The sequence below is a fragment of the Myodes glareolus genome, chromosome 11 (assembly GCF_982192425.1).
Source record: "Myodes glareolus chromosome 11, mMyoGla1.1, whole genome shotgun sequence".
Taxonomy (NCBI): Eukaryota; Metazoa; Chordata; class Mammalia; order Rodentia; family Cricetidae; genus Myodes; species Myodes glareolus.
Window position 1 is genome coordinate 43,818,585 of NC_142036.1, and position 24,397 is coordinate 43,842,981.

The window sequence follows — 24,397 nt, forward strand, 5'->3', positions numbered from 1 at the left end:
ATCTAGTGTGGCCAGTGCAGAGCTCTCAAACAGCGTTCACAGGTGTTGCAGCCACCCATCTGAGATGTCCTCTGGGAAAAGAGCTGGTGTTTGCTGTGTGTTTGCCTAGCATTAACTGGATTCCAGCCTAACATGAATAAAAGCTGGTCCCATATTCCTGAGCTCAAACAGCTCTCTTACTTCTGCCTCCTAAGCAGCCATGAGTGTAGGTGCAGCTCCCAGCCTGGGAAGGTGAAGTTTTAGTAATCAGTCTATCCTGGCTGATTTGCTATCTGTCAAACACCACATACAATATGAAACATGAATTTATCATCTGATTCCCAGAACAGCTTACTGGCTTGAGCTCACTCATAGGACAGGAACAGAAACATGCGCAGCAGGAAGTCCCCCTTCTTCTTCTTTTTTTTTTTTTTTTTTTTTTTTTTTTGGGCAGGGTCTATGTGAAGCCCCAGCTGGCCTGAACTCCATATGTAAACCAGGCTGGCCTTGATCTTACAAGAGACCAGCCCTCTACCTCCCAGTGCTAAGCCTGCCTAACAGCCTTGTTTTATTCTGTATGTGCCATTCAACACATGGGTCCAAAGCCATTTATTTGTAATTCTCAAGTTGAAAAATAAATCAATTTAAGCAAACATACTTGGCAGCAAAAACTGATAAAGGATTGACAATCTAACTTTTAATTTATTCTTCTTTGCATGAATATTCATATATCCCCTGCATAAATATTCATGTGTTTGACTGTGGGGTGCTATCCCATATCACACTGGAAATATTAGCATGTTGTGCATGTATTTTATTAACCTTCTACAATTTTAAAGTTCCCGAATTCGGAAAGCATATTCAGGTCCGACTATTTGAGGCCTTGGGCCTTTACCAACGTTCTAAATCTCATGGTTCAGAAAGAAATCCTTTGCCTGGTTTTCCTTTTGTTTGGCTTAGGTGACAAGAGAGTTCCTCAGCCCCAGACAGGAGCTCAGCTGCACAGGAGCCGCTCTGCTCACTGTCCCTACACTTCCGGGGACAAAGGAAAGGCAGAGGCAAGAGGCTGCCAAGTAGATAAACGAGAGCCGGACTGTGGGAAAGTAGCACGGAAAGTGGCAGTACCCTTGCCTCACTTTAACTGGAACAGGCAGATATTTGGTTGGATTGTTTGTCTTGTATATCACACTTAGGGGGGAGGAAAGCAAACAAAATATTGATGTAAAATCACGGTTATTTCAAGCCCTATCTCAGCTCAGCTGGATGGTCCAACTGTCAGAATGTGGCTAAAGCCAGAACAGAACCCTCACAAGGAGAGGCTGCAGCCTGATTTAGAACCAAGCTGAGTATCCTATTAGATCTTTGAGAAAGACTAGAGAAGGCAGGTTCTGTCCTTTACAAAGGCAGTCCTTAGCACAGTCAGCCCCAGGACTGGGTCTGAGTGGCCTCACCTCCTCCATGCAGGGAGAGGCAGGAGAGATAGTGATCTGGAGACAGGATGGAGCTTTCTTTGAGTCCCACAGTCTGGTTGTGCCTCCAAGATCAGCCTGCACAGGCCACACATACAAAACAAAAGTCACCCCGCTCGGTGGGAGACATTTTATCATTCTGGGTTTGTAGGTGATTTTAAAGAACTCCTTCCAGGCCTATGGTTCCACTGTGAAATTCAACAGGATTCACTTATTGTGTTAAAAAGAGTCCACTGTGGAATGAGATAAACCAGGCAATCTGAAGGTAGCAGCCAGCCAGACTCCAGGAGAGGAAACAATGTGCCTTCTTCTCACTTACGGGATACTATGGTCAGTCCCACCCGCAGACAGACAACCAGCTGGTTTCTGGTTTCGCTGGCTTGAAAGGAAGAGTGCTTTAGAAGAGGACTAGGAGATCTGCAAGATTGTCACATTTTCTTCCGTTCAACACTGTGCCAGATGCCACCTGCTTGCTCTCCTAAACTGACAATATGACTATAAACTTGATTTCTGTTCCAATTAAACCCAACGTAAGTAGCATTCTCCGAACTTGAGACTCCTCAAATCCTTAGCTAGTGACAATGTTTCCTGCTGGTATTTGTGGCACTGTGCAGGAGTTAGGGAAGTGGAACACAAGCATGCCCAGAGAAGGGACAGGTGACACCTGTGTCAGTATCTGTGAGTGCCACAAGCACCATGGGATTGCTAGTAGTTCAAGGAAATAGATCTTTGTCTTCTCCGAGAAGCAAAAATATATCTGTGTGGGCTATGAATGGGAATATATAATATTTAAACATAAAATGCAAAACAGCAACAATGACCTGAGAACTACCCTGGTGGGTCTATGCAGTGTAATTTTGTTGGTGAGCATGTCTGAACTTTTCAGTAATGGAATACAGTTCTGTGTCTCAGACACGTTGCTCCTCTGGGGCCCTGATCCAAGTAACTGGTCACACAGCAAATGTCTATTTGTTGTTTTGTTTTTCTTTGTTTTTTCTTGTTTGTTTGTATTTTGAGACAGGGGTACTACTTAATGCTAGCCTGGAACTCACTCTGTAGAGCAGTCTCACCTCAAACTCACAGAGGTCCACTGTCGATGCCTCCTGAGTGCTGTGATTAAAGGTGTGCACCACCAAGTGGTCAGTCCAACAGGACAAAAGCTGAATCTCAGCAAAGTGGAGCCATTTTCAACCCATTTGGTACTGATTGAAACCAAGAGTACCAAACTGGTTCCTTTCACAAAGAATTGAGAAACACACAATATGAGTGTTCTTGAATTTTAATATACAGATACTCAATCAGTAGTCCACTGAAATATTCTAAAATCTAAAAAGACTGCTGCACTCCAAAAGGGTTTGTTTCTAGGTAATATGGTGACTCTCAAATTCCTGCATTCCTGGAAGGAGGGCAGATCCAGCCAGGGCTCAGGATCAGCTGACTACATTTCAGTAAGGCGGCTCTCAGGCAAATCTTAGGAAGCCTTGTGTTTCACCCATATTCCCAGCAAGGGCCACAGAACACTGGGGCGGTCATCCCCACAAGGACAATCATGTTTTTATAAACCTTTAGAATTAAATGTCCAATTGAGATGTTTATGAAGTGTGACATATTAAGAGATCTTTCCCTGCCACAGTTCTTAAAGCATTGGATGTAACTTCTCTGGGGTCTCTATAGACTCTAGCCTTTCTGTCATCTTCCCGAGAGCCAATGGTCACATTGCATCAGTGGCACCAAAAACCCTACCAGCGCTCAGGGTGTACAGTGCATGCAGGGAGAATACCAGGGTGAAATCAGGTACTTTATCCACCTAAGACTGTGGATGACAGAGAGGTTCTCTCTCTGAGGAGGAGGAGAACCACTGATGGACAGGGGAAGTTCCAGCAGCTTACTAGACCTCCACGTGATATTACTGTGGCTGGACAGGCAGGACAGCATCATTCCTGTCCTCCTTGTGGTTTCAAAAAAATGCAGGTAAGCCTTAAAGAGACTGCCTAAGTATCCAGTGTCTAGTGCCACACTGTGGAAAACAGGATCCACAGGGATTGAGTCCAGCTCCCCAACTGTTCTGTTTAGCAGGTCCCCCAAGTGCAGAGAGGCTATTCAAACATCTTCTGTTGATGGTTTTAGTTTTTTAATTCATAAAATCTTTCTAAAATGTTGTCTATGCCTATCAGGACTCTAAAGTGTTTGGTTTCTTCCCATTCCAAACTGGGAGCCGGAAAGAAGATGGTCTGTGCCATCCACAGACCCCAAGACCTTCAGCCAGTCTACCTCCTAAGTCTCTTCTGCTTTCATTACGTATTATGTCCAGGACTGCTGGCCATGTGAGCAGAAAGAGTGGGAGGCATTCTTCCATCTTTTCAGGAGCAAGAATTTGTTTTTAAAATGTTCTTTCGTTGAGTTCCTTGGTTAGTTGGGCAGGTGGAGGGGGGTCTACAAGGAGCTCCTCTGCCTGCTGGGAGAGATTCACAGATATCGTTCACTTTGGTTTGGTCTCTATAAACATAACTCTCTCAACTTCTTCCTAAAGATGAATCTCTACTGTCTCCCAACAAGAATGGCAGAGACTGGGAAAATATTAGTACCAGAAAGTTGTAAAGCGCTGCTTTGGAATTTTGTCCTCATTGGGAATACAAACAAAAATCCAGTGCAAAAGAAAGGGAGGGAGGGAAAGATATATTGGGTAGGAAAATCTGGTTGTTTTGTTGTTGTTTTTTTGACAGATACTTTCAAAATTATGTGTACTTGTAGATTATGTGCTAATCTATTTTTGTCTTTGGCATAATGCAAAGAAAATATTCCACACACATAATCTAAAGTTATTCTAAGATATATTGTGCAAAATTTCTCCAAAAATAAAAAGATAGATCTCATGGTATTAAGTTGATAATAAATATATCTAACCTGACATTGAGGTGAGTTTCAATTGTACAGGAAAAAGTCTTCATTAGAGCATATTCCATAAAAGACTGAAATCAACTCCAAGGATCATCAACAGAGAAACAAATGATTAATTTCTTAGTGGTAGAGCAACACAATAGAGTATTAAGCAGAGTAAAAATGACGAGACTTTGCATGCATGGAAGGGTCGATAAAACATACTAAGAAAGCAGGAAGAACCCACGGAAACAGGAAAGTAAAACCCCACGTGTATACTGGTAGTATCTGGGTAAGAAAACACAATAATAATGTGCACCAGGAATCCATGAACGTGCTACCAGCATAAGCAACAGAGAAGAACTGACATTCTCAGGGAAGTGTGGTCACATGATCTGGATTTCTGGGCTGTTTGAAGACACCATGCCGATTATATGAGAGAGAATACCTAACTTTTCACTTCAAAGTTGAATTTCAAAGACAACCCCAAATTTAAAAGAATGAAGGCTGAACTGTGTGCCCAACCAGCCACCCTTCAGACTGAATGAGCCCTGCTGTCTATGGCTCTTGCTTGCCACTCTCAGTCAGTACAAACTGTTTTCCTGCTAGAGCGTTGGTTTGCCAATGCTGCTGCCATCAGTGACATTACCAATAGGGTCCTCCTGTCCTATCATGCAATCAAGTCACATTCAGGCAAGCATGGGTGGGGCTACAAAGAACAACTGTTCTGATGACTTTTAAGTGCACATCCTCCCTGAGGATGCAGCTGGAGTCACCTGGTACCCTATGAACATCAAACATGCACCAGGTATCCTCATAATCGAAGAGATTTCAATTCTGGGGATGTCACTGTTCTGCCAAAGCGTCCTTCACAGAAAATTGGTTTTAGATAGAATGTTTCCCCTGTGGGTCATTTTTTTTTTTTCAAAATAGGCCACCTGAATAAAGACGACAATCGCTGGTCCAACTCATTTAGCCTCACAATAAGATAATGAACTGTGGCAGTGAACAGGCAAAGTCAGTAGAGTTCCATTCAAAGGATCAGTGTCATCCATTACGGAAAAAGCTCTGCCCTTTCCCTGCCAGCCATTCTGCACATGTGCTGCAGGTGTGAGTAAGATGACCACACTTCCTCTTTAACTTCTACAACCTGAAAAGCAATTGTTTTCAAAACTGACCAACAACCCATTTTCATTTTGAGTATCTTAAATGAACACCTGTTAAAATGTGTGCTCATTAGGCATAGTCTCCACTGAGTGTGTGTGACTTGGCATGTCCTAGTGGAAGCAGGGCTGTCGACTCCTTCTACACAAGCTGCAAGTGTGGCTCTGACACTGGTAAGCCAGCCCTTGTCTATTTTCTTTGGGTTTACTTCACACTGGATACCGGAGCCTTTACAGGCCCCTCCTCACTCAAGAGGAGGACAATGGGACAAGCAGCACTGGGTTAGGAAGGTGGGCTGAGAATCTGTGTGTCTGGATAACTCATGTAAATGAGTTCACACAGTACCTGGATCAGTCACTGCTCAACCAAAGTTTTCTATTTTTACTGCCCTCCTGTGTGTGTTCCGCATTCCTGTTCAGTGAGCCTGTTTGCTATTCCATTAACACCTTAAGCCTCTACTATGTTCAGGCCTGATGCAAGCCTCTTCCCCTTCAGGAGGCGCCTCATCCTGATCCTGTCAGCCAATCTGCATCCACATCTCCTTGTTTGCAGGAATTACGTTAAGCCCCACCTCTGTTTTCTTTGTTTTTTGTCTGTTTGTTTGTTTTTGTTCGCCAGGCAGTGTCTCTCTGTAGCTTTGGAGCCTGTCCTGGAATGAGCCCCTTTAGAACAGGGTGGCCTCGAACTCACAGAGGATCCACCTGCCTCTGTCTCCTGAGTAGTACTAGGATTAAAGGCATGCGACATCACAGCCTGGCTGCCTGACCTCTGTTATAGTAACGTGATGGAGGAGGGTTAGCCTGCAGCCCCTCACTACAGAAACGTGTGACCTTGCATCTTCATGGGTATGGGCTGTGTACTAGCCTATTTTCCACAATAGGAAATTTTCACAATTTCCACAATTTTATCAATCATTAAGGACTGGTATGTGGAGTGCATCAGGTGTGTTCCCCTGTGGAAGTGCAATATTTCATTTATAATAGGCGTGCTCTCATAGGAGGTTTGCAAGGATTAAAGGAGATAATGCATGAAAAGGTGACTAACGAGTGATCATTTTATAACCATCAATTAACAACTAAGGTTCTCTGACTCTATTTCAAGTGCCCAGTATTGTACTGAGCGTTACACATTCCTCAACTCCTGCAAACTGGTCATGACACAATCTCTCATTCCCCATGCAAAACAATAGATAGGACAGGCAGCTTTCAATGACTGGTGGAGAAAAGACTCTGACGTAATTTAAAAGTGACTGAATTGGTCATACAATTTAAAAGTTCATGGAATAGATACTGAAATTACTAGCACTTCATAATTTCCTTTAAGAACAAAAGTAATTCAAGCCAAGAGAAAGTAAAGGGAAACTTGCAGTTCTTAAAAAGGCAGTATTCTGCAGATCTATAGCTGGTGCTCAGCCTCAGACAGGGGTGAGACGGCAGAAAATGCCCCCAGCTTCTGGGGCCTCAGTTGCCTTGTACATAAAACAGGCCACTGACTGGAGCGAACTGCTCAGGAACACTGTGAGGATGAAATCAGGCAATGCCAGGAAAGTGATTAGGACGTGGTAATAGTGCAAAGCACATCTATGTAGTCTGCTTCTACCCTACAGATGCTTTCAATTGGGTAACGAAAACCTGACAATAAGGCAGGTGAACTAAATCCAAAGTTGGAACATATTTTCTGAACCCCAATAAACAGGAGGCAAGAAACCCCACCAACTGAATTATAGTTCCTCATTTTGTATAACAATAGAATTAAAATGGCCCTTCAGGAAGAGCGAAAACCCCCAAAAGATTGCAAGGGGAATGGGAAGAGACTCATTAAAAGAGCATATATTCATGCCTCAAATGAGTCTCCTCAGGAATCAAAATGTCTGCCTCCACTGCTGCACGCACGACTCTGCCAGTCAAATGACAAGCAAGCGACTAGGAGCTCGTGCGGCGTTTGTTACATACCTTACAAAACCAAGGTCCATTTTCGCTTTATGTACATGCAAAGAGAGAATCAAGCACAAAGGATTTGAAAGGCAAAAACAACAATATAGTGAACGAATCTGTGTTTTCTTTTTCCAGGCATATTTATATTAACAGTTTAATATGGGCAGAAAAGATAATACAGTGAGATTTAAAAGACTTTTTTTTAGTGAGTCCAGTTTCCTGGTATCACACTGAGAATCTAATACAAGGACATACAAAAAGCCTAAATTAAAATGACAGATGGAAAACAGTGCTGTGCACTGCACCTGCCCCCTCCCTCCATCCCTCCTTCCTTCCTTCCTGGACTCCAGTCGGGAAGGCTGTGCATGGGGAAAAGAAGAAGAGTTAAGTACAGATGTGGGGCTGCTCACCACACAGAATACCACGCTTTAATTGCTAGATTCTACTGCCTGGCGAAAATGGCCGCGTGACATTAAAATCCTATTTTATGAAATAGCATATTTCAGACACCTTTTTTAGAGTAAAATCATGGAGATCCACTGATGGTCATATTATAATGCTTAACTAAAGAAAACAATTACCATATATTATAATTAGTAATTTATGAAGGAAGAAATATTTTATTAACTAAGAAAAGGAAAGTGATAATTACATAATAATGGCCAATTCTGTGAATGAAATATAACTGAGTTGAACTCATTATGGCATTCCATTTATGTTTCCTACGCTGGAGGGACCATGAAACGCTCATCACCATCTGCGGCCCAACACTGCAGTCACTAAAAGGACACAAAATGTGCCAAACGTCCCATAAAGATCCACAACTGGAGCATGAAATTTTAAATTTAATATATTTAAAACAAGGGAAATGGTAATAAAACACCTTCTTTATATGAAGTAATCTGTCGTGCAGAGACTGAGAAGGTTAAGTATATGACTATGTTATCAATGCCTGAGTGGGTTTCTGCCTCCTGGGTAAGTGCAGTAATTTGAAATAACTGAAAAAAGCTGAACCCAGCCATCCCAGTTCCTCCTCCTTTATTAATATCCAGGATATGTGCTGGGAGACAGTGCTCGGAGTGCTCCAGTTCATGCAGCAGCCACCTTCTAAAGCATTTAACGTACTCCAAAGTTACACAGTACGAAGATGGACACACACAAGATTAGCTACCACGCATTGTGCAGAGCGCGAGAGAAAAAGGAGTCAAAGCTGCATCAGCTTCTGGTCCATCTTGTATGCCCGCTGAATAGAAGAAAAAGGCTTAAAGTACCTTGGATTGGGTGTTCGATTTCAGTTTAATAAAATCAGAATTTTTGATTAAGAAAATGTAGACAAAACTTGTTCACAAAATTCTATTCAATACTTGGCCAAAATCTACATGCAACATTCAAGCTACTTTTACCCACTTCTAGGGTAGAATGAGGCTAAAATGCTAAGAGAAGCTAGAAGATTAGCTGCGTGTTCAAAGGACTCCGAGCAGAACGTGGCCTGCACTGTCAGAAAGGAAGGGTTTCAAGTCACAGCAGCGCTTCCTGTCTGTGGCCTCTACACAGATCATCTAATCACTCAAGCACCTTGACCAAAGGACATCACAACCGGGGGCAGAAAATGGAGGCAGCAATCTTGAGCATTTTAGTGATGCTACACCCTAGTTTCAAATTTCTATGCTTAAAACTCCAGGATAAAATGTATCTCTGACAGTACTAGGAAGTCAGGCTGTGGTGGCGCACGCCTTTGATCCCAGCACTCAGAAGGCAGAGGCAGGTGGATCTCTGCGAGTTCGAGGCCAGTCTGGTCTACAGAGTGAGTTCCAGGACAGGCTTCAAAGCTACAGAGAAACCCTGTCTCGAAAAACCAAACCAAACAAGATAGTACTACGAATATCAGACTTCCTAAACTCTAAGCTTTTAGGAACAATATAGTTAACAGCTAGCAGCACAAGCTTGCAGCAGATGACTGTGTCCGAATCCTGGTTCTCTAACTTATAAATAGTGTAAAACTGAATTTATTATGTAATCTCTCTGTGCCTCATGTTCTCCATCTCTACAATGGGGATGGTAAGGGATGGTAACAGAACCATTCTCTTGAGGTTGGAAGATAAAATGGGATAACTTACTTGAAACACCTACGACAGAACCAGAACACATTCAGTAGTGCTCGTCAGTATCATCCTAATTATTAGTAATGTAATATGATTATAGCTACCGTTACTGTTCTAACTGCCATGACCTTCCTCTTGCATACTCAGAAACCCATCACATGTGTGGGTGACCATGGAAAAAGCTGAACATGGCTAAAGCCCTCTACCTACCAGTTTTGACACAGAGAAACCAGAAGAGAAGCGGCCAGATGACCAATCACAGGGAGTATCCTTTATAATAAATGGCACAGCTCTCCCCACCTAAGAAGAAACACCACGGACTGTTCTGGAAACCTAGTAGGGAGCCCAAGCAGCAAGAATGGGCTCCCGCAGTGCCACACCTACCCCTTGCTCGTCCAGTTTCATGAGCTGCTCCGTGACTTTGGGTGTGTTGAAGGCCAGGCGCAGGCACTGCACGTTGAGCTCTGGGATCACGTGCTCCAACACCTCTTTCAGAGGCAGCCCTCTGGCCGTTGAGTGCTTGGCTGTGGAGGGAACGGCATCCTCCAGAACAGACCCTCTCAGCGTCATGAGCTACAAGAGAGAGAAGACTATGGTGAGGTGTCACTATAGCATGAGATACTGAATAGACGTGGGCTCTGGAGGCCTGGACAGCAGTTCTGTCCCAGGCTATAAGACGGCTGGTGGTTGACCAGTCAGTGAAGTGGAGGAGAGAGAGAAGTGATACAGAATACTTGATGCATGGAAAATGAGGTCAACACTTCTAAGAAACTCCACACAAGGTCAAAGAACTTATAATCTATTTATTATAGCATTGAGTTGTTCATGTAAGTGGCAAAGGTAGCCTGCCCTCACAGGGACCACTAAGAACAAGGTCTCTGGCTACTGCACAGTACCAGGGAACACACTACAAGATGGGGGAGGCCATTTAGAGACACACAAGAATTCTCAAATGTGTATGGTGTACTTCTTTGGCTTTTTGAGACAGGGTTTCTCTGTGGCTTTGGTGTCTGTCCTGGAACTAGCTCTTGTAGACCAGGCTAGGCTGGCCTCGAACTCACAGAGATCCGCCTGCCTTTGCCTCCCAAGTGCTGGGATTAAAGGCGTGCACCACCACCACCTAGTTCACATGGTGCACTTCTTAAATGACACTTCTTAAATTTCCCAACATGTGACTGAGAAAAGCTGCTCACATCTTATACCAGCAGTGATTACATAGTCCACGGCAAGAGAAAAGACTTCTTAAACTATTTCTAGCTATTATCAAACATAACCTCAAGCAATGGCACCCTCTATTAATAGGGATTTGTTAGAGAAACATAAACCCAGGCATAAAGCCTACAGTAGTCTCGATTAAAGTTTCATGTGGCAAAACTGCTTGTGAATTTAACCAAAGCTCGATGATCTAAGAAATAAAACAGATTTCCATTAAATAGGTAGTAAGGTGAGTGACAGCTGACAGAGTACAGAGTACATGTTTGAGGATGTGTGTGGCATTTAACAGGAAGAGGCATGAGAAATACACACACACACACACACACACAATTTAGGGAAGGCTGTTCGCTGAAGAAAACAAGACAATCTAAAGGCAGAAAAGAAATGACAGGCCACTAGGAAAAATTTCAGGTGACATTAGACATTGGTTACAGGAAAAAAAGAAAGAAGGAAGGGGGGAAAGAGGGAGGGAGGGAGGAAGGGACAGGGGAGGGAGGGAGGGAGTGAGGGAGGGAGAGAGGGGGGAAGGAGGAAAAGTCAGGGTTTGAGTGGGAAAGGAGGTCAGCTGAGCTGAACCTGAGGCAGGACAGGCAAAGCCAGGCGGCGGAGCTGGGGACGAAGGACAGACGGCACTGACTGCAGCTGGTAGAGCTTTGTCCCCCTGGCTCCACTGTGCAATCTCACCAGGTGTTCCAAAGAAATGATGTGCACAATTGGAGAAATTAAGTAAGGGGCTGCTTCCATAGCACAGTAATGAATAATGAAAGTCTCATCCTCATGGGGCTTACATTCCAGTGGGAGAAACAGAAAACAAACAAAATAAACAGGTGCACTATGCAAGTCAGTCTTTAGTCTTAATAAAAAGGCATGGGATCAGATATTAAATGGGAGAGAGCAGAAAATTCAGTTCGAGGAACGTCGCAGGACCCTGTGGCTTATGAGCACAAGTTAGAGGGAGAATGCAGGAGGCCCTGGGAACACTTGAAGGCTTCGGAGTCCAGCAGGGAAGCCCCACTGAGAAGACAGTGCCAAGGGAGGTAGTTACAGGAGGGGATCGGGGAGAACTCGGGTATACTGGCTCCAGGTCAGCAAGTACTTGGGCTCTACAGAAGGACAGAGAGAGCTGAAGGGTACCAAAGGAAGAATGCAGAGTTCTAGACAGCATTTTGTAGAGATTCCCCACTGAGTAAAAGGATGTGGAACTAGGCCTGAGCCTTGGGGATGGGAGTGGTTGAATTCCAGATACATAGTATTTGGAGACAAGATTACAAAGGTTGCTGACAGACTAAACTGGAAGCAGGAAGGAGAAGAAAGGAGTCAGTGTGACATCAGGATTTCTGTTCCAAACAAACAGAATTACAAAAATGGCCAGGGACTGAAGCATATTAATTTGACCCTAAACAACAAGCGCAATGTCGTTCTAAACAGCATGTCACTTGAAATTTTCAGTTAAAGGCCAAGAGAAAGGACTCACTGGATGAGCCCTGCAGGAAGAGGGCCAGGCCTGTGACAGGAGACTAGTAGGAGGGACAGGGCCTAGACAGTTACAGCATGGGAGAAAGAGCAGAGCAGAGAGGCAGGAGCCAGCGGGGTTCAGGCAGGGCCCCCTGTACTGCTCAGGACAGCAGTTACCACTGGACAGGAAGGAGGCACGCCAGGCAAGTTCAGGGGCATCAGTGCAGGGCCCAAGAAGAAACGGCCTACAGAAAAGAATCCACCTCAGCTTTCCATGTAGGAGGCTGGATCATGGTAAAGGTGACAATACCACAAAAAAGGCCGGAAAGCTAGAACAGAGCTTCAACTGGAATTATATGTGCATATGTTAGCGGGGTGGGGGTGCCACACATGGGGGGATAGGTGCTTGATAGCTGAGAAAGACAGCAACAGACAAACCACTTGGAAATAAGAATAGGGTTACTGAGAATCTACTAGATCTGGGAAGACAGAAAAGGGCTCACTCTGAGCCATCAACTCTGACCCAGGAAACCCATGAATACAGGTGGGCTCTTCACTCCTCCCTGGCCACTACAAACAATATATCAGATACACAGGCCTTGCCTTTAAATGCCTATTTTTAATTTCCCCAGAGTTTAAGCTCGGAAACAATTAGGAAGTAAAGTCAACCCCTGAAACTTTCCCTGTATTCAATGAAGGAAATGAAGCCAAGTACTCTATTTAAACCAATTTCAAAACCATTATTTTCTTGATACCTCAGGGGTATTAGGCATTGATACCTAAGAACAATCCTAAAGTGAATTAGGAGCTGAGGGACTACATTGATGGCTGGAATAAATTATATGCATGCTTGGAATGAAAAAGGCAAAAAGAACCTCAGAGCCCCCAATGTGTCCACATGGATTTCTGGTTTAAATGCTTTATAAGCCATTTTATTCTCTCTTTCTTAAAAACTTGAACTTTATCTAAAAACAAAAGCCCACATATGCAGACTCCTAAGAGTTCTAGCAGGTGAACCAGGATGTGCAGTGGAGACAGCATGTGTAGTCAAGTCTTTCAATGGAGGTCCGTCTCCAGAACACACATGGTGGAAGAACAGAGTCAAGGCAAGGCCTGCAGCTGTCCTCTGAACTTCACCTGACACACACATGCACACAATAAATAAAGTCATGAAAAGTATGTAAAGACCTCGGGGAGCCTGTTTCACTCATAAACAGATCATTCTCTGCCTCTGACAACACATGCTCTGGGCCACAGAGAACACGCAAAAGGGACAGAAGCAGGAAGGAGCCTTTCCTTTCCTCCTGGCTCCATAAATGCCTGCCTGTCAATGGTGAGGAAGGTCAAAGTCTTGGGGGATTCTCATCTGTGAGACTCTGGTTCCTCAAGGTGTCGAGGGCTTTTCAGATGCTTCCAATCTGTGTTTTTCAGGGTTCCACTTTCCTCTGGACCTGTCTTCTTTCTCTGCATGGGAACCCCCGCTCTTTCACCACACTTACCACGGGCTAGACTGAAAAGCCAGCCGTAGGCAACCCCGCTCCCAGGCACCACCACCAACAGCACAGGCCTTTCTATGTTCTAGGAACACGGTGACCTTATCCTACTGATACTCCTATAGATTAAGTCCCAACCCTTACTCACTTGCAACTTACCTCACTAGTTCTAAAAATGATCCGGTAGTTGTATGGTGATCCATTTTCTTTCATTTCTTCTGGTTTTTCCCTTCGAATGCTCACAGCCACGGGACCAAGATTCTCATCAGCCCCAAAATAGTTCCAGTGTTCTTAGGTAAAACAAGATAAAATGATATTAGAACATTTATCTAACACTGGAAACCCTCATATTCTGTTTGGGTTCAACATCACTTCCCAGGAATTATGAGTAAGATAGAAGTATGTTTAATAAATACTATCATCCTTCACTGAGCAAGAAACACTAAGGCTACCCAGGGCTTGTTCTAGAGGAGACAGTACGGAGAAGGCCTGCTGGGTTCTTACTATTCCACACTCACTATTCTAAGTTCCTTTCTCCCCATGTCGTACCATCTGAGTAGGCTACAGCTTATATGTACCCGGTGTTAGGGCTTTATCACTGAGATATACAACAAAGTTTGAGGAGAGGAGTTTCTCCTGGATTAAAGTGACGTCCCTTCACTGGAAAGAGGAGCCACTTGAGTCCTATGCTCCCAGGAAGCATACGCCAGGTAGAGGAGCTCAGAGGAACAGACCTCCCTGTGCCCAGTAGGCGGCTGGACCCAGGGTTCTTGGCCTTATCAACAATTCCCATGGAATGAGATAAACTGTGGCCACATAATCTACAGGGTACAGTGGACTGGGAAAACAGGCATCTCCTAGCCAACCAGTGTGCCCTGGTGACTCATATGATTCCCGATGCTCTCAACTGTACAAGGTCCCAAGCGTTAGCATGGCCTTGGCAGAGGTGAGGCAAAGTACTGGGAAAGTTTCCATCTAACAAGAAGGCAGGTGGAAGTCAACATTGAGTTAACTGGCATCAGTGACGGAGTGCTTGCCTAGTGTACATGAGGGCTTAGGTCCAATCCTTAGCACTGAAAAGGTTTATAGAAAATAACAAACTGATACTTACTGGAACATGGACATATACCTCTAAAAGTTAAAACTGTTGAAATGTGTATGAAATGTTTACAGATGAGGAAACCCATACAACACAAAAATATGTGACGAGCAGAGCATGTAACTTAGTTTCCAAACTCCCAAAACGTTTGCTTTTTATTGTTCTATGTCATCTACAAGTGACATGAATAAATAAGTCATTACATGGTACATTATTGGCATACAAAATGCATATTTAAAACACGATATTCCCATACAAAATACATACACATTTGAAAATCCATGAGAATAATAAGAAATAATTTAGCATATGGTTTTAAAATTTAGGAAATGCTTGTGAAAATATTTTGCAAATAAATACTAATGAACAATTAAAAAGATAGAATCACAAACACTGTAGGCTCTGAAAATATTATAATCCATGGAAATTCAAAATAAGAAAGCACAATGAGAATACAGGCAACAAGCATTTCATACATGGACAACTGAGAAACAACCCGATAAACGCCACAAATTCAAACACTCATGTACACCCTCAAAGCACAGCACATGAGAACCACACTCACAGATTATTTACTCTTACTTTGCACACAATTCTAACAAGCTTGGTTGTCTGGTCTTCCAGCCCACAGCTCTATTCAGAGAGGAGACATAATTCCCGGTGTTGACAAAGTCCAGGGTGCAGGGCATGCAGACAGCAATGTGATAGGACAACTGACGACAAGGAGAGAAACAGGGAGTGGGAGACAGAAATAGTATAAAAAAGTCGACAAGAACTTAAAGGAAAACAAGACAGCATCGAGACCATTTACTGAAGGGACAACTCAGAAACCCTCGGAGGAGACTTCAATCCTGCAGTGCAGAACAATAGCGGATCTGTCAAAGGGGCCTGTGGGCCACACACACTGCACTTCCTTGTAAGTTCAAAGACTCCAGTTCATACACAGTTCATGTGTCTCAGGTGGGTGGGATTGCTGCTCCAGCTGCTGGAAAATTCACAGAGACACAGCACTCCATTCGTCATCAGTGCCCTCTGCCTTGAGGCTCCTTCCTTTAGCCTTCCCTGGTCAGCTCTCAGCTTCCGCAGGGCTAACCTTAGCGAGCACTAGTGCCGTCGACATGAGACCGGGAAAGCAAAGGGTTTCAGAGGCCACCTTGATGCACACAGATGCACCTGCAGCCAGACTCCAGCTTCATCCCCTCCATCCTGGCCTCTGCTCGTTCTGCACTTCCAGGAACACACAGAGGCCTGGTCACTGCCTGCTCATCTCTCACTGACTCCTCTCTAGCTGCTCTTTCCCCGTTTCTCTCTCTGCTCACCCTTCGACAGTAAACAGTCGTTTCCTCTTCCCACGGGAGACTTCTGTGCGAGCCTTCACGTTAGATCCCTATAGCTCACTCACTTCCACTACATGGCTGCCTCAGGGGGAGAACAACCAGGGCTTTTGTTCTTTACTTTGTTCAAACTCTGAACATCTAGTGCAGATGGTCTTTTTTTTTTTTTCTAGAACACTCTTACTCCCTGATTATCATCTGATTACTCAACCACTTTGGCTGTTTTTGCTTGATTCTATCTCTTATTCTTGACTAACCTATCCATTCTGAGGTTTTCAACTGCTAGTTCTATGTGAACCTTCCCATGGGAACCAGGCAGTACTCCTAGCTGCCCCAGTTCCAACAACCACCACATTCACCCAGACGCCAGGTGAGATCAGGCACACCCCTTGAATGCAATCCCTTAAGTATCTCTCAACTGTCTACTGTCTCTCCACGCTCTCTATATTCATCTCTGCCTCATGTCCTCCACAGTGCAGTCAGACACTTCTTTTGAAATGAAATTCTGACCAATCACAATGAAGTTTTAAATTCATTCATGGGTTCTCAGAGGCCTTGGATATTTTTCATAGCTTCCTAAAAGGTCTTTATGATCTGTCACTTGGTTGGAGCAATTCTAGAACCAGACCTCTCCTCTCACATATGAGGGCCATTTAAACTTCTTCAGTTGTCCAAACTCTAACAGCCATACTTCATTTGACTGAATGCTCTAACTCAGTCTCACCCAGAGTGCCCTGAGGTGTCTTCTAAAAGAAAATCCAAAAACTGGAACGCACTGGAAGGATTTACACAGTAAAACTAGTACTTTGAAAGTATTAAGAATTCCCAACATATAAGTGAAAATAAATATTTCATGTATCTCAAAGACAAAGGTGTAGAAGCCATTATAAAACAAAAGTACAAATTTAAACAATCACTTTAGTATTAATTGGGAGATACAAGTATTATTTTAAAAACAAACTGAATTCTATATAAAATAAGCTATCATAAAACTAAAGACTGAAAATGAAAAATACATTTCTGTTTTGGTGTCACCATCAAAACGTGACCTATATCTGTGCATGCTTTCCCCATCTATTTCTGAACTGGGCCGGGGTAATGGGATAATTGTCAACTAACTTCAAACAGTTTCCTCAGGCTCTATCTTCAAACACACCCACCTCTTGTCTGATAAGGCCAGACAGATCTTTCTGAACTTACATGCCTCTTTGTATAGACACATCATTTTAAAAAAATGAAACAAGGAATTCTAGCTATTATTTCTACAGCGGTGTCTTGGACAGTCTCCATCTATGTGAGTCCCACGGGTATAAACAGAGGTTATGGTCTGGTTCATTGTGATAACCCATTCTATCAGGATCAGACTATGAACCTTCAAAAAATCTCATGCTGTGTAAGAATTGTGCAATAAAAGCCATGTTGGTACACAACCCCTCTTTTTGCCTATAGAGTTATGGGAATGGGAGTAAACCCCTCATGCACACAAGTTCATTCAATTTAAAATTCCTAATGTGACGTATTGTCTGGAGACAAGTATAAACTGCCATTGTAAATTGGATTTTAGATTTTGATCTCAAGACAAATGTGTCAGATTCTACATGGTGTCTCTGACCATGCCTGGCTCTGTCTATCCATTTCAGCATCTTCCTCTTGACATCCCAGCCTCTGCTCCTCTGTGTAGCTTTGAAGCCTGCCTGGAATTCACTTTGTAGACCAGGTTAGGCTCAAAGTCACAGAGATCCACCTGCCTCTGCCTCCCAAGTGCTAGGATTAAAGGTGTGCACCACGACTGTCTTGCTTTCTTCCCTCTTCAGTCATCCACCTCCATTCTTGGCAAGGACAGACACGGAGCTTTTCCAGGCAGATGCACAGTTGGTTCTGCCTTTCTTCTGGGGTGGAAAAATGAGAGGGGAAGGAAACCAGGGATTACACTGGACAGGGATTCAGGGTGAGGAAAGTGAGAGGAAGAAAAGTGAGGATGGGAGCTGCAGACCGGAGTGGGCGTGCTGCTGGAAGATGACATAACCCAGGCATGACAGTCCAATCAGCACGGTGACATGCAAAGACCCAAGACACCGTCATCATACTTTCAGAGGCACGGCAACTGGGAGCTCTGGGCAGTCACAAGCACTAAACTGCAGCCCCAGAATCAGGTGCATCCACTAATGATATCAAAGTCCACTTTCTTAGCAATTATAACTACACTATGTCCCCAGGTATTCCTAAAATTTTATAAACAGCAAATAGTTAAGCACGATTTGGTGGGCACAGGGTGTGCAATCTACTTAGAGCACATGCTCTGCCTTACTCCTGATTTGCAAAGATTTTTTGTGTTGAAAGGAAACATATTAGTATCATTCCATAACCTGATTCCTCCCAATCTTCATTACTCATAATGAACATTCTGACAAATGTTTATCTGTGTGGAGGCATGCTCATATTGGTGGGCACATGTGTTCATGTGTGTAGAGGACTATGTTGTTGATGTTGGGTATCTTCCAAGATGGTACACCATCTTACATATTGAAACCATGTCTTTTGAAAGCTGGCCACTTGGCTGGACAACTAGTTGGTTTGCTCTGGGGATCCTGATTGCACCTCTGTGGACTGGGATTACAAGTGGGTCACCATGCCCACTGACCTTAACATGGTTTTTGGGAGCCAAACTCAGCAGCAGACACACCAACTACAGAGACATGCCTGGAACCCCCAAAGTTTTCTTATGGAGTATGAAATCTAACAAGAACACTCAGGAATCCTATCATTTCTGGGACATTCCACATATATATGGCCAGTACATTCACAATTATATTGAGTATCTGACATTCTTAGAAATAAGAAGGGTGAAGGGCTTGGGAACTCCAGTAACTGCAACAAATGGAGCCACTCCATCTGTGCTTATGTTATGTGGACACATATGTGCTGTCAAAAAAGTCATGTCTGGCATTTTAACTACAAAGGAGAGAAGGTAGGCTGAGCCACAGAGTTATAGCCTTCTACCGCAGTTTCTGGATTGCTCATACTGGTATTTGTATTTGTTATTTGTGTGTTAGCATTTCAGTTACATAGTTCCTTAAGGACATTGTACTCTCGACTGAATATAATTATGAATAATTAAGATGCACCACAAATTTTTACTCAATAACTTATAAAAGCATAATTTATGGCTTAAATACTTACATAAAATCATCAGCTTAAAATTTTAAATGGGGAAAATAAACAGTGAAAACACAAGTTAACACCAACCAGATAAACTGACTATCCTCTGCCTAGCACAACTGGAAATGCCTCTGACACGGAAAGTAAAACAATACAAGGAAGCCCCTGGTAGAGCTGGGACTCCTAACCCATATATGGGCCCCAAACATTTCAGGAACCAGCATGACAACACACATTAAAGCCATAAAAACACTCACATTCTAATCTTACAGTTACCCCCAACTGATTACATGGAAGAGTGAACCCCTCCCCATTTTCTCTAGAAAAGACAGTAAAACATTGGGGTGGGGTGGGGGCTGCACCCGCAGTAAGCCTAAGAGATGGGCTCTATTGTCTATTAGAAGACAAAGGATCAGGGGCTGTTGGACAAACCCAAATTGTAACCACCTGATTCTTTCTCATATTTCACACTATTATTTCGGGTTCCTAGATATGCTGCCGTCATTACAGGTCACCCTATGAACTTTGACCTCTAATATTTTCATTCCCAGAGAATCTGAAGGAAGCTAGGAAGGTGCCTGAGAAGAACATGGGTTTCCCTGGGCTCTTCATTTCGGCCTTCTGGGTTCAATCAGTTCCTATGTTCTGCTTTCTTACTACGAACATTACCATTGAAGAAGACAAAGCTAGAAGATCTCCATACTGTGAATAACAGCAACAGAAACAAAGGTGGGAACGCGCCTGTTTTTTAAACGAAATATATGGTAGAAGAAGCAGAGGTAAGAAAAGGTCAGCGGTTTAAAGAAACTTGAGGTGTGCCATTAGAGAGTCTCACAGTCTCATCCCCAAAGGGTTTATTCTAACCATGAGGGCAGAGCTTCTATGAGAACTAAGTGCCCAGGACTAGTCGCCATAGTAAAAAGGTCAGGGAACCCATGGGGACATCTGTACAGGGATGGCTGCATGCTAGGGTTCTGTCCCAAAGCACTAAGCCTGTGATTACTGATGCGCAGGAGTGAGTGCCCACACTTAGGAAATGGTCAGGATTCTGAGGTTCTAAGTCACCTCTCTGCAGGTAACTCTGGAAAATGGGGCGGTGGACACGGTGGTGTTCCCCAGAATCCCACACCTGGGGGCATGTGACAGGATCAATAGTTGAGTGAGACACTGAAACCCTGTGTGGAAAGGAAAGAGTGAGGGAAGGAAGGAAGGAGGCTCGCGGGCTGAAGGCATGAAGAGAGTGCAACCGAGTCTTGCTGTTTAAAACTTGTGAGGGAATGGAGACGTATTTCAGTGGGTAGACTGCTTGCCTAGGGATCTGAAGTCTCTGGGTTCAAACCCTGGAACTGTAAAAATCAACCCACCATCAATCAACCAGTCAACCAAAAACAAAGCAGTATTTGCTTAAGCAGGCTCCAACAGTCTGCTTACTTGCCACAAAATGGCAAATTTTACTATTAAATTATGTTGACCATAATAAACTCCATCAAAATGATCATAGTAAAAATGTAAAGAAAACTGTTTAAATAAAGGGCAAATGAGTAAGAGACTCACAAGTGTTCTATTGACTGTCATCAGCCTATGACAAATGTCTAACAATTATCATTCAAAAATTATATTCCACAATGTTAAAAAAATCTATCAGTTCAAAGTAGCTAAGAAAACGCTAGAGTTCATATGCAGAGAAACCATTCGCATGCATATGCAAGTCCACAATAGTGAAAAACAAGACTGAGGGAGGGTGTCTATGCCCACAGACATCAACCGGTGGTTGGGTCACTCCCTCAAAACCACTGTAACCACACAGTTACTTCAGGTCTCATTTCCAGAAGAGAAAAGAAAAGGAACTTCACACACTACTGAGTATCTGGAGAATAACAACAAAAGGCCACATACACAGGGGACTCTCAGCCTCAGTACCCGAAGCTACATAGGCTACCCCAGTCCCTCAGTTCATACTACACATTAGCATCAAACATTCACTTATATTTCCCAAGCAACCTAACCTGTGGTCCTGATCGTTGAGGTGTGTTTGCATTGTTGTGGCTCAATACAACCCCAAGGTGTCCCATACAAATAAGAGTGCCATGGTGACTGGATGAGCTGTAGGCGAGGGCTTGACCTTGGAGGGGCAGCAGGGCTTGGGAGACAGTCAAGGCCCCTTGATGGGCAGGACAGGAAGGAAGACTAATTCAGTGTTCACTGGGACAGGAAAGGAACGGCTGTTGCATGGGGCTGGAAGGAGGAAGGAGGCATTTCCACAGTTACAAGTGAGGGTTTCTACTCTCTACCCTGCTGGATGCCCTTTTACCCCACAATGACAGGTCCTGGTGGAGCGCTCACAATTTTCCAGTACTAGCCCTCAGCCCTTCTGTGTTAAGGGAGGCTACACGGGACAAAAGCCCCTCAGAGCTGCAGGGGAAGAACTCACAAAATAGTTACTAAATGTTATCTGAACACCAAAAAAGTAAAGAAATGAACATGTGGTTATTTCTATATTTAAAACTAGTGTAAAAGTGCTTGGGGTAGACCCGTGCATAGAGAATAAACTTTATTTTTTGTATTACCATATTATTTTCTATAACAAACAAGTCTATTTGTGCTTTTTTTGGGGGGGGGTTGGGTTTTTTGTTTGCTTTTGTTTGTTTGTTTGTTTTGTTTTGTTTTTGAGGCAGAGTCTCTCTATATAGCCTGATTGTCATGGAACTCACTGTACAGACCAGACTGGCCTGGAATTTAGACCTGCCTCTGCCTTTTGAGTTCTGGATTAAAGGTGTGTGCCACCATACCCCGCTCTACTTATGCTTTTTAAAGTTGGCTCTTTTCCTGAGTAGAATGAGGGCTCTATGAGGGTCCCATACTCCTCTACATGCAGCAACATTGAGATGCAACCCTGATTTCCCTTTAGGAAGAACTTGCCATTGGTTCAGTCCTGCAAAAAAAAAAAGCAATTAGCTGAGTCTCTGACCTCGTGATCTGTGGCAGTTAGGCAGCTGAGTGAGCCACACTCTGCCAGAGCAGCCCTTAGTTGGTACTTGAGCATGGTGGATGGGGCAAGGAAGGAAGTGACATGGCCAGGCACCTGTTCCCTGTTGGATGTTCTTACTCTATTACTAGGGAGTTTAGCTAGAGGTTGTGGAGCAGTGTGGCTCTTTGGCTCTCAGTATCCTCTTTTTGCTCCGCTTTCATTCTGACCTAATGATGCTCATTTAATAGACTGGGACATGAGACACAGTTCTTGATAGCAAAACAGGATACATCAGCTCAGAAGCTGTCACTTTAGTACAAATCATGTCATTGCCATGTTCTAGAGAGCACTGCTACAGATGGCCGACTGTAAGACGAAAAGAGAGAAGCAGCAACCAGACTTTATAGGTACAACTGAAATCTAAATTTCCTCCCCATCACAGGGCCCAGCATACTCAACTGTGTACTCATGCATGCTTGTGAGCGTGCGTGTGTGTATACATTTGCGTTTGTGTGTTGTATGAAGAGGAAGGTAAGAACAATAAAGCCACTGGCTCAAAGCTAACTTTTTGTTTTCTATCAAAAAGCCTACAACGGCTATTTTTCCTGGTCACTGGGTAACAGGAACCCTGCCTTACCAGAACACCTTTATAACATGACATCAAGCAATGCCCCACCTACATTCTCTCTTTTTCTCTCTTTCTCGTGCACATGCACGTGCACACACACACATACACATACACACACTTACTTTTAATCACAGTCCCAATAAATACTACATCAAAGCAATCCATGCACACCTCTCTTCCACAACTGGAATTCCAGAATACATATGCCTGAACTGAATACCCAAAGAAAACCTGAAACACACCATGAGGCCAGTTAAGACAGCTACCAGCTGGGAAAGAGTCCCTTCCTACAAGCCATGCTATCCACCAGCAGCACTGGAGCCAGTCACTCCGCGTTAGGATCTATCTGCCCTCTACAAATCTCCTTGGTACTTTGATGTTGGTGACCGAAGAAAAACTGAACACAAAACTATGAATGTTCTTGAAGGAATACAACTGAGTTAAATTGATGTAACCCTATTGCCTAGCATATGGTTCATCATTTAACCACAATGACAGGTTCATGCGAACATTAAAAGCATTAAGTAAGGAAACTAGATAAAGAACAAAGCAGAAATACAACATTTCAACAACATCCTCACTGCCATTTCATGCTGGATGAAAAACCCAACAGGAGAGGACAAGAGAAAGCAGCAGAAGGAAGAGTGTGGGTGGCGTACTGCTCATCCAAGGGGAAAGCACTGAGTCCCTCTCTTGGTCCAGCATTTATCCAGTGAAACTCAGCCTTTATACCTGAGTCAAGTGACCTCTAATGTTTAAATTTAGAAAATAATAATGCTTATAAAAACAATGTAGTATCAAAGCAATTAGTTTCATCAGCTAAAAATGATTAAATATTACATATGATGCTGATTGAAGGCTGTGTTTCAATACAGGAAATAATAATAATAATATATTATCTAACATATAGTAGTAATGATAATACTACTAATTTCCCCTGGAAACAGCCACAGTCCCTGCAGAGTCAGGAACACATTAAACAGGTGAATGGAAAGAGGTGCTTAAGGGTGTGAGGTGACAACTGCACTAGGGGTGCTACAGCCTTGTTGCTCGGGGTAACTTCCTCTTGACTATGCTATACTCTTTCCTCATAAAGATTGGGGGAAGGAGATAAGAGGTAGGCACAGATCTCACTGAAAGAAAGCTACATAAAAATTATAAGGCAGAGTTATTTTAATTATACTTTATTGTATTAATATAATATTATATTATTGCCATCACATAAATTTCAGTTATATACAGTTATGCTTTGGGGGAGTTTAATTTCTGCTTCATGTTATAATTATCATCATTTGTATGACATCATCAATAATGTGCAAATGGCTAAGAGATTCCAAGGCATGCAGCCCAAACAGTGCTCTATGAGCAGGCACATTCCACGACTTTCCTTGGACTGGCCTCTTGAATTAGCCATTTTTTTACTGCCCCCAACACCTGGCTGACAGATGCCAGGGGCACAAGCTGGCCACCTCTTGTGCCACATGCGCTTTCTGCTCCCAGCAGCTGGACTTCATGATGTAA

The 24,397-nt window shown here is 43.5% G+C and overlaps 1 protein-coding gene across 5 annotated transcripts in view; it reads right to left on the minus strand.

Annotated features, from left to right (window-relative positions):
• The window catches only part of Sipa1l1 (signal induced proliferation associated 1 like 1), a 295,169-nt gene that overhangs the window by 83,503 nt on the left and 187,269 nt on the right, over positions 1-24,397 (minus strand). For all 5 annotated transcript variants that reach the window (XM_085697421.2, XM_085697422.2, XM_085697423.2 and 2 more), the window contains 2 exons: positions 13,848-13,978; positions 9,910-10,098 (listed from right to left, as the gene is read on the minus strand). In XM_085697421.2, the coding sequence (XP_085553547.2) occupies positions 9,910-10,098; positions 13,848-13,978 (320 nt within the window). The remainder of the gene's footprint in view (positions 1-9,909; positions 10,099-13,847; positions 13,979-24,397) is intronic.